Below are 11,377 nucleotides of genomic sequence, written 5' to 3' on the forward strand. Positions count from 1 at the left end.
CCAACTCTGACCTTCTATGCTCCAAGGTCCCTCCCAATTCCAATGTTCTGTGTTCTAAGATCTCTTCCAACTCTAACATTCTATAATCTAAGGTCCCTTTCAGCTCTGATGTTCTATGTTCTACGTTCTAAGGTCTCTTCCAACTCTCATGTTCTATGTTCTAAGTTCTCTTCCAACTCTGATGTTCTATATTCTAAAGTCCCTTCTGGCTTTGACATTCCATGTTCTAAGATCAGTCACCATAACTCTATGTTCTGTGTTCTAAAATTCATTCTAGTTCTGACATTTCAGATTCAAAGACAGCCCAAATCTCCCCCATCCTTACCCTTTGTCCATGCTTTCTGTTGTGAAGTCGAAGAATCATTTTTCCCCTTCCCTCTAACCCTTAGATTTACAGCTGGAATGAACTTATTCAGTCCAAATGCCTATTTCATATCAAGGGAAACAAGCCCAAGGAGGGGGCACGAATCCCTCAAGCTCACAATGCTAGTAAGTGGCAAAGCCGGGCCTGGAACCAGGGCCACTGATGTTGGTTTGTCTAAACAGCACATCCAGAGGTCTTTGGCCACGGTTTGGGATCACGAAGGTCCTCCGTGAGACGGAAGGGGCTCTGGCCTCAGCCCAGACGTCAAATGACACAGGAATGGGCAGGTTTCACGTGTGGCCTCCTGTGCTGCTAACCACCTTCCCAACTGGCTGGAGGAAAGAAGGATGGGGCGGGGTGGGACAGAAGGAGGGACAGAAGAGAGAAAGGGACGCCTGGAACGTGGAGAGCCACCTTGTGGCCCACTGCTCGGTCTTAGAGCCCACGGCCAGGGTCTGGGCGCTCTGACCCATCTCCCAGCTCTCGGCCCAGTGTGGGTCGGAAGGCAGGAATGGGGGCAGGGTTAGAAGGTGTCGAAGGGAACTTACCAGGACCGTGATGGCCTCGGGCAGAGGGCCGCTGGTCTTCAGAGCTTCTTTTGAGGCTTCCACACTATACTCCCACTCCAAGCCCATCTCAATGAAGGTTCTGTTCTCAGTGTCTTTGCCCTTGGGGTTGAGGATGAAGTTCCCAGTGGCCTCATTCTTCACCGCTGGGGGCGATGGAAGGTCATTGGGTTAGTTTAATTCAAGGAACATTCATTAAGAACCTACTAGGTGTAAGACTCTACTGGGTGCTGGGGATACAATGGCCCAGTCAACATGGCCCCTGCCCTGAAGAAGCTTACATTCTCCCACAAGCTCCCAGAGAACGAAATCCTGGGGGTCGCTAGGAGGTGCCCCCCATTCTGAGCCTTGGAGAAAGACAAGGATGGAAGAGGTTGATATGGAGAGGAAGATCATTCACTCCAGCTCTCCCGTTAACTAATCTTTGGGTGACTCTGGGCAAGCCACTTCCCTCCCTGGGCCTCAGCTCTCACATCAACAAAATGGGAATAATAATGTCCAAGCCAACCACTTTTCCTAAGAAGCCTTTCCTGATTTCCCCAACGACTAGTGCCTCCCTCTCAAACTAGCCTGGACCTAACTACTTTGTATGTGTATGCATCTATATGTATATATGTGTATATACACATTATATAATATATATATAAATATATATACACATATATGTGTATATACACATTATCTAACATATATATATGTATGTAAAACATAGAGAGTGAGTCCCAAAAGTCTTAGTGAAGTTTTAAGATTTAATAAGCTTCAGCAAACTTATTATTCAACAAGCTTAAAATTGTGCTAGGGCCTTTGGGTTACTCTGTGTGAATATGCACACGCACACACACACACACATACACACGTGCATATGAATATAGAGAGAGATTTAATAATATATTTATGCTTTATATATATACATCTATACATATAGATACATATACATATATACACAAACATTTGTGTGTGTGCGTGTATGTATGTGTGTATATATATATATATATACATATATATATATATACATATACATATACACATAGATAAATATATCTCTTTATCATCTCCCCCATTAGAATGTGAGCTAGCAGTGATTCATTCTTGTACAACACCCAGCACAGTGCCTGGAACACAGTAGGTGCTTTAAAAATACTTGCTCATTGATTGATGGTGAATAGAGAGCTGGCCTCAAAGCCCAAAAAACCCCGTGTTCAAGACTCCTGTCTGACAGACACCAATTGTGTGACCCTGTGCAAGTCACTTAACCTCTTAGTGGCAACTTTATAGTGACAAGGTTCTAAGTGCAGAGAAGGTGTTGATCTGCATTGGTGGAGGGACTTTCCTCACCTGGGAGTTCCCTATACAATGAAATCATAGGCTCAGCCCCTCTCCCTACCCCCTACTTCATAATGAAAAGCTCTATATAAACTCATAGTAAAGTATTACAGTGATATAAAATGCAGATACGGCACCAGGCCTGGACTCGAGAAGACTTGAGTTTAAATCCAGCCTCAGACATTTGCTAGCTATGAGACCTTAGGTAAGTCACTTAACCTCCATTTGCTTCAGTTTCCTCATCTGTAAAATGGGGATAATAACAGCACCGACCTCTCAAAGTTGTTGTGCCGATCGGACGAGATCACCGTAAAGCTCCTAGCACAGTGCCTGGTACGTGGTAGGTACCACATAACTATTAGCTATTAGTATTATTATTAATTATCATGATCATATTACCAATGGTCTGGGGCTCCTTCTCTAGTTCTTCGATCTGAATGTGCCTGGCTCCAGCCGGGATGTGGAACAGTTTGAGAGAACCTGAGTGGATGGAGATAACAGGGAGATGTAATTACTCTTCCTCCGGTGAGGGTCTTGGTCAGGAGTAAAGAGATGATGCTTTAGCTGCATAGGGAAAGGCGAATGATGGCGAGGTACCATCTTAGAGGGGGCTGGCACAAAGCAGGCATCTGTAGAGGGCAGAGGTGCCAGGGAGTAGAACAGCAGGGGTGGATAACTGAGTCAGCAGCACAGAATTGCAATGGTTGCCATTCCAGGCCCTGCCTCTAACATCCCATGGGACCTCTGGCCTGTTCCTTTCCCTCTCCGGGCCTCAGTTTCCTCATCTATAAAATGAGGAAGTCAGACTCGATAATCGCTAGAGTCCCTTCCATGACCTCTATTCCAGCAGGAATTGTTCCTGTCAGCCTAGTTTCTGGTACATTGTGGCAGGAAGAATGGGTGTGCAGGGGTCTGAAACTTGGGTGTCTCAAAGACCTGAAGAGCCCTTGATGATTTTCTCCTCCTTCACTGACCACATTCCTCCCTCACTTTGCTCAGTCTGACTGCCCCCTGCCCCGTCCCTTCAGAGCCGCCCCCAGGCCCGGCTGAAGCTCACCTGGCTGCTTGGGGGACTTAGCCAGGGTGCCCTTCACCGTCCGGCAGTGGGAGTTGTCCCCCCCACACACACCACACTTGTCGTCTTGCTTCATGGACCCGACCTCCTTGTCACACCCAACAGGCTGTTGGCAAAGGCAGAGTCAGCAGCAACCAGGGTGGCATTTGGAACCCAAGTCCTTCCTTGTCCCCCGGAATCTGGGGTTCTGGGATTCTGGGTGCTGAGAATCACCCAGGGTGTAGATAATCTCCAATCATTAATTGAAGGGTTGATTCTCCAGAAATCCAAGTCTTGTCCAGAGACTAGCTAATGGGCACACTCCCATAGGAGGCAAATACCCCTCTCTGCTCCACGGCCAAGGCATGCCTTTCTCAGAAGCAAAGTCCAGGGGGAGGCAGCCACATGGTTTGATACGGAAATGAACTAATTAATTTAACTTTACTGATCTCACAGGGCTGTGAGGGAAAGTACCATGAGATTTCCACCAAGTCCAATAGAAATGTGATTCAAGGGAAGTTGCTAAATTTTTAACAACTGGCTCTCCAGAAAGACACACCTTTAAGTTGATTATTTAAGTTCATTCTTAAGATTTTCTCTATCACATCCTTAAAGTCTAGACAATCAACAAAACAATAAATCAGGCCCTGGTTTGTGGTGTTTGCTGATTTCCCAGGTGTAAATATACCCAATGAAAATTTCACGACTGGCTCTCCCAAACCTGTCTGAGCTAGCTCCAGCACCCTCCTTATCAAATTTCCTCTCCATCCCCTTTTTCAGCTTCTTTTTATATGTTGTCTATTCCCGTTAGATTGTAAGCTCCTTGAGGGCAGGAACTGTCTCGTGCCTTTTTTGTATCCTCAGCACTTAGCATAGTGCCTGGCATATGGCAGGCACTTAATAAATGCTTATTGACTATTTATTGATTCAGAATAATAACTCTAAATATTGATGGATACACCAGTAAATCAGTAATCTCATCCTTCAGCAGTATAGACAGAAACCCTTCCTCGCTTTCTCGCAGAACAGATGAAGAGCCAGGAGGGACCTTAGAGACTGCCATATCCAGCTCCCCCATTTTACCCAGAAGGAAACTCAAGCTTGAGAGGTTAGATTGTTTGTCCAGGGTATTTAGTGGCAAAATGGAGATTCGCACCCAAGCCCTCTGACTCTATACCCACTGCTCTTTCTACTGCTTCATCCTCAGTAACTTGTCTGTGTCCTCCTCTAAATTCTTCTTGGGAGTCTGCCCAACAAGAAAGCCAAGGGACTTCTCCATCTCTTACCTTTACAAGGACACCTGTATAGCACACAGACCATCCAATGGTTATCTCTCTTACTTTTTATGTGAGTGATTCACCTTCTTCATTTCCAGGCCTACAGCCCCTGTGATATCTTCTGCCTCGAACTACTTCAAGAAGATCAAGATTGACATGACCCAGTTCCTCCATTAGCACGCCCACTTGCTATTCAATGGACAAGGTCTTACATCTCGAGCATCAACACTTAGGTTAATGATTACAGACATCCAAGCTTTGTATGATTCTTAGCACCCAGAAACACAGAATCTGAGAGTTAGAAGGGCCTTCCCCAGCCATCTAGTACAACCTATGCACCAACCAAAAGGTCGTTCAATCCTAGGGCCCCTTGTCTTTTGGTCTTAAGTTCATGCTCTTTGCTTTTATATCACAGCTATTCCTCAATATACTTTCCCCAGCCCAACCGCTACCCAGTAAGCCTTGCTTTGTACCAAACAAAACAGCCAAGCAAACCAACTGACCCAGTCCTCAATCCAATAGTACAAGTAACATTCCATATTCATAGTCCCCCACCTCTCCATGGAAAGAAATGCATTTTCTCATCTCATCTCAGTGGCTGTAACTCCTCGGCCCCCTTTTCCATCCCTTGATTGCATCCTTAATGCAAAGGCAGATATAGAACTGAGGGCCATTCTTCTCTGTCATGGCTGCCATGGCCTAAAAATTAATTGATCCCCAAGTGGCCAAAAGATTGATGATGAGCCCCTCCATAGTTAACCAACGCAGTCCTTGACCCCCATCAGACAGCATCAGATATAAGCGGGGGCGAGGGACCAGACTTTCCATTTCATTAGAAATGTACTAGAAATAATGTGGATAGCGATCATTTCGTTCTTTGTACTTGTATTTCCAGGGCCTGGCTCATAGCAGGGACTTAGTAAATACCACTTGATTGATTGATTGGTTGATTGATTGACTTACATCATGGTTGTTGTTCAGTCCTGTCCAACTCTTTGTGGCCCCATTTGGGGTTTTCTTGGCAAAGATACTGAAGTGGTTTGCCATTTCTTCTGTAGCTCATTTTACAGATGAGGAAACTGAGGCAAGCAGGGTGAAGTGACTTGCCCAGGGTCACACAGCCAGTAAGTGTCTGAGGCCAGATTTGGACTTCCTGACTCCAGGGCTGGTGTTCTTTCCATTGTACCACCTGGTTGCCCCTACATCACGGCAGAACCTGACAAAGCTTGGGTTATGCTCTGCTGGCCAAAGCTTTTTAAAACCCAGGTACACTTCCATACCACATGGGAGTAGGACTTTGTGGAAGGCAAAAGCAGGAATTTAATTAAATTTAATGCTTCCTATTAATCTAGGGCTTTATGGTTTATGAAGCACCTTCTTCACAAAAGCCCTTAAAGGTAAGGAGTGTACTATGATGCTCATTTCACAGAGAAGGAAATGGAGGCTCAATGAGGTAGGCTCTGAGCTCCCCAAAGGCAGAGATCATCAATCAATTATTCAATCAATAAGCATTTTGCTTCCAAAAGCCTTCTTGTTGTCAGAACTAAGGACCCTGCCTTCATCAGTGCACTGGACTGGAAGTCAAATGAACTCCCACTTCTGTCATTAACTTACTTGGGTGACCTTGGGTAAGTCACTTGGTCTCTAAAAATCTAGGATCATTTCCTGTGCCTCTATTTCCTCAGTTGTCAATATTTCAAAGATCCATGATGTCATGCGTGTGGATCTCCCCTCCCTCCTCTATGCAGACCCCAACCCTGCCATACCTTAAGAGGTCATTGTCATAAGTTGAAAAAAGTCATCACAAAAAAGAGGCATGTAACTCTCACCCTGGAGAGTAGCCTCTCTGCAGGGAGCCAGGATGGTTGCTACAGGGAAAACATTAATCCTTCTCCAGGCTATCCTAGAAGGCCTGACAGGTCCTCTGGAGGACCTTAGATATCTCTACCCAACGATAAGGCATCCAAGGAGGGCTAGAATTCAGGCTGCCCATCCAACAGGCCTCTCCCTCCAGGCAAAGTAATGGCCTGGTCCCAAAGAGGGGTACCTACCACACACTCTCCTCGGGCACATACACTGTAAGGGTCCCTGTAGCTGCACCTGGTGCCATCATGGACGACTTGGTTCATAAACACCACATCCCCAGTGTCTTCAGACTGGCAAATCAATTCACATTTCTGGGCCTCTGCCAGGAGAATAGGATGCATACAATTAGAAAACACAACAAGGTTTCCAAGATGTTTTCCAGGAAGTCAGTAACAAAGATTGGATTGTCCCCATTTGAAAGAGGAGGTAACTGGGGCACAGAGATGTCAGGGGGATTACCTAAGATCACACAGCTAGTATATGCTAGAGCTGAGTTCTCCTGATTCCAAGTTCAGAGGTCATTCTGCTGCACTTCTCTGACCAGGAATCATCACTTAACAAGCATTTATTATGTGCCGGCCAGTGAGAGAGTAAGTGATTTGTCCAAGGACAAAGAGGTAGTGAAGGGAGACATTAGAACCTAGATCTTTAGACTTCACATTCAAGTGCTTTTGTCCATTGTTCCATTCTCTCTCTCGTGATTTGGGGCTAGAAATTACTTTGGAAGTTAACAAATCCAAATCCCTCATTCTGGAGATGTGGAAGCCGAGGGTCAGAGAGGCTCAGGAGCTAAGACGCTTGGGTTCTTGATGGGGCCCTGCCACTGCTGGACCTGGATTGAGTCTATTCCCCTCTATTTATTCTCCCTCAGTTTCCTTTTCTGTAAAATAAGATGGTTGGATTCAATGGTTTCTAATGCCTTTCTTCAGCTGTAATAGTCTCACAAAACCACAATCCTATGATTTTCCAAGGCTTTTAGCCTCTGGGACCAAACAACGTCTCATTCATGTGTCTACCGTGCCTTCAGTGGTCAAAGTGGAGACTCCTCCAAAAAATAATGATAACTCACATGTCTGCAGTATCTGCAAGGTTTACAAAGAGCTTTCACAACCCACAAACACTTGCTGTGTTCTCAGAGGAGTTATCTGAGTTAGCAGTAGGGGGTGGCTGATGTCACTAAGGGCTCCTAGACAAATTCCTGGAATTCATGATATTGTAGAAGAAAGGAAGATGGACACCACTTGTTACCTACATGACCTCGGGCAGTCACTTCCCTTAGATTCCCCATCTATAAAATGGAGGCAGGAGGAATGAAGTGTTTTCTAAATTCTATAATCCGTGGGCTCAGAATGTTTTTAATGTTCCTCCTTCCCCAGATCAAAATTCACCCTTATCTCTTTTGCCCATCCACCTTTAGCCCTTCCCTCAACTCCCGACCTCGAATTTCAGCCATAATTATCAGGCAGGTGGCACCACACACAGATCTGGGATCTGGCCCAGGAATGAGTCATGATCACACGGCTTAGTCCAGATGGCAGAATGTGAATCAATGGCTAAACATAAGGGAATTGAGAGCACAAGACTGAGGCAAGATCTGACTTTGAGTCCCGCCTCTCCTAAAACCCACAGGCCTCTCTGGCCTCAGTTTCCCCATCTGTAAAAGACCACAAAGGTCCATCCCGGCTCTAAAAAAAGTCCCTGAAATTAATCTTATTCCCCACCAATAGAATGTCAACTCCTTGTGTCCAGGCTCTGGTTTGTTTTTGCCTCTGTATCTCTGTCATCTAGCACATTTCCTGGAATATGGCATCTAACTTAGAGCTGGGAAAGATTGCAAAATCCCAGGTCTGGAGGTAAGAGGCACCCCAGAGGCCACAGAGCCCAAGCCCCTCAATTCCTAGGTGAGGAAATGGGCGACATCAAAGATCACACCAATAGTAAGAGGCGGAGTCATGTTTGAACCCAGCTCTCATGACGACGAGTCATTTGTACCACGAGCTCTCCATCACAAGAAGAATTCAACGAGAGGCCGGAGAAATCCTTGTTAAGGTTTTGATGGATGAGATTCCTGCATTGGGCAGGAGGTTGGATTTTATGACCTTTAAGGTCCCTCCTCCATCTGAGATGCTTTGATTCTATGCATCCCAGCACTTCACAGCTGGGGCAGCGATGATCCCTCGCTCCTCTCCCCCAGACTCAGACCATAACCTGTCTAAGTAAGTTCACTGCTGGGTGATGTACTGAACTGAGAAAGTTTGGGAAAGCTACATCTGAGAGATCCCTGCTGAACCTTGTGAGTGGCAGCAAGTCAGACGGGGAGGGGGGTGGATTAGAAGGAAGGAGGAAGGGGTCAAACTCACCATCATCATGCTCATAGGGGATCCAGCTGTGCCGAGCATTCTTGTGGGTATAGTAGGAATTGCGCTTGGCACACTGCTGGGCTCGGAAGTCCTTGTAGGGACCCCCACACTCCTCCGTGTTGCACATCTGATATTCGTACATGGAGCCTGAGCACTGGCGGCCTCCGTAGGCTGGGCTGGAGGAGGAAGCACAAGGCCTGAGGACTGCCAGATCATCCCAGTGAGTTGGGGGGGCACCTCAGGGATCACCTAGGACACCTTCATTTTACAGAATTGGAAACTGAGGCCCAAAGTGGAGAAGGGCCTTGTACAAAATAGTACAGGTTTCAGAGCTGGAGTCTGTCCCTTATTCTTCTGACTCCAAACCCAGGGTCCTTTCCACTACAACAGCTGTCTGATCTCTCAATCAGCCCATTGCAGGGGGGATGGGGCATCCTCCAAGTCTCTCCAGGAGCGCTTTTTTTTCATTAACCTATTTTATAAAAAGCTGTTTTATACTGGGGCAGCGATGGTCCAGCTCCTATCCCCTCACTCCCCTCCCCTCCCCGTCTCAGATCACTGGCTGGTCTAGGTAAGTTCACTACTGGGGAATGGACCACAATGAGAAAGTTCAGGAAAGCTGTGTCTGAGACTGTCTTCTCTGAGAAGTCCCTGCTAGACCCTGGGAATTGCAGAAAGTCAAATAGGGGGAGGGGACATTACAAATGGGTAGAAATTATAAGGTGGGGAATTTGGCCTCATCATAAAGAATTATCCAACTTTCAGATCTAGCTAACAGTGTAATAGACTGCCTTTGAAGGCAATGAGTCCCCCGTCAGTGAAAGTGTTCAAACAGTGATTGGACAACCATGTTGGGAATGATCCCTAATACTGAATTATGAACTGGGATATAGGACATCGAAGGTCCCTCATAACTCTTTGATGTTAAGATTCCATGATTCAAAGATGACATAATGCAGAAGAAAGAGCACAAGGCAGAGGACATAGGTCCCAATCCCACCTTTGCCTAAAGAGGCACCTGTGTAACCTCGGGCAAGTCACTTAACCCCTTTGGGCCTCAGTTTCCTCATCTGTAAAATGGGGTGAGTGGGTTAGATAGCCGCTAAGGTCCTGTCCAGTCCTACAGCTGTAACCCTAACCACTCCCAGGTAATCATCAAGAATTAAGCAATGGTTGAGGCCTGCTGCCCTCTCAGAGTAGAAAGATCCAGGATCCCTGAGAGCTCCATTAAAAGAAATGGAATTGCTTTGAGAGCTCACACCTCTCTGGACCTCAGATCCCCCTCCCTGTGAAAGCCATCTGAAGTTATGATAGCTGACACTTGCCTGGTGCTTTCTTCATAGCAACTCTTTGAGGCAGGAATAGCTAGGATTATTATTCCCATTTTAGAGACAAGAAAACTGAGAACCAGAAAGGAGCAGAGATGGGCCCAAGATCACACAGCTAATAAATGTCTGAGCCAGTACTTAGATTGAGGATTTGGGGCTCCAAGCTAGGCTGACACTCAGGAACAAGGCAAGTGTACTCAACCTGGAAAGATAAAGGCTGATAAAGAGTAAGCTAGAAGCCTACATAACCATGAAGAAGTATGGAGAGGAAAGTAGGGAGGACTTCATGGCCAAGTCCTGAAAGGAGAGGAAGTTTAGGACAAAGAAAAGCATGGCCAACTTCATGGTGGGAGTAGGTAAATAGCTCCCCAAACAAATTTCCTTGTGAAGTAGCGTGGGATGAAAAAATGACAGTGGTCAAGGGGGGTTTGATAAATTCATGCACAACAGATCCCAAAGAAGATTTTGTATAAGAGGCCATTGAGAGGCACATCCTTGATCTTTAAAGATATCTGGGCACTCCCATATCATATTATCACCTTATCTGAGACAAAATCCTAGGCTGGAATGATGACTGATCAGTTTCTTTGTTCTTTCCATATCTACTTGACCTATTCATCCACTGACCCATGTATTCATTCAACAAACAGTTATAAAATGTAAGCCACATCATAGGGAAAATTCGAGACCTGGAATGTCTGAATTGGGAGGGATCTCAGAACACAGAGGGTGAAAGCTTTGGGAGACCTCAGAACACAGAATATCAAAGCTAAAAGGCAACAGAACTAGAATGTCTAAGTTGGGAGGGATCCTAGAACAGAGGTGTCAAACACAGTGCCCACTCCTGAGTGCTGCCTGAACCATAATAAAATGTAACTGGGAGGTGTTGAACAAAATAAATAAAAACATTGTATAATATATCCATTAATTTGTGGTTTTCTAAATTAATATCCAGCCACAGGTTTCTGTTTGAATTTGACACCACTGCCTTAGAAAATAGGATGTCAAAGCTTTCAAGAACCTTGGGATAGAGAACATCAAAGCTAGAAGGAAGCTTAGAACTTGAATTATCAGAGCTTAGCATTAGAACATAGAATGTTAGAGTTGTGAACAGACTTAATAGAAATAGAATGTACTCCTAGAAGGAATGCTAGAAACTATTTAATGCATTCCCTTCATTTTACAAAAAAGAAAGGAAGGAAGGAAGGAAGGAAGGAAGGAAGGAAGGAAAGAGAAAGA

General features: G+C 45.5%; 1 protein-coding gene across 1 annotated transcript in view; it reads right to left on the reverse strand.

The window, feature by feature from the left end:
* ADAMTS14 (ADAM metallopeptidase with thrombospondin type 1 motif 14) overlaps positions 1-11,377 on the reverse strand; it is a 107,878-nt gene that overhangs the window by 10,385 nt on the left and 86,116 nt on the right. Inside the window, 5 exon segments of the mRNA XM_027840605.1 lie at positions 913-1,076; positions 2,653-2,733; positions 3,311-3,434; positions 6,636-6,769; positions 8,811-8,986. Coding sequence (XP_027696406.1) covers positions 913-1,076; positions 2,653-2,733; positions 3,311-3,434; positions 6,636-6,769; positions 8,811-8,986 — 679 coding nt within the window.

The sequence above is a fragment of the Vombatus ursinus genome, unplaced genomic scaffold (assembly GCF_900497805.2).
Source record: "Vombatus ursinus unplaced genomic scaffold, bare-nosed wombat genome assembly UNPS02014847.1, whole genome shotgun sequence".
Taxonomy (NCBI): domain Eukaryota; kingdom Metazoa; phylum Chordata; class Mammalia; order Diprotodontia; family Vombatidae; genus Vombatus; species Vombatus ursinus.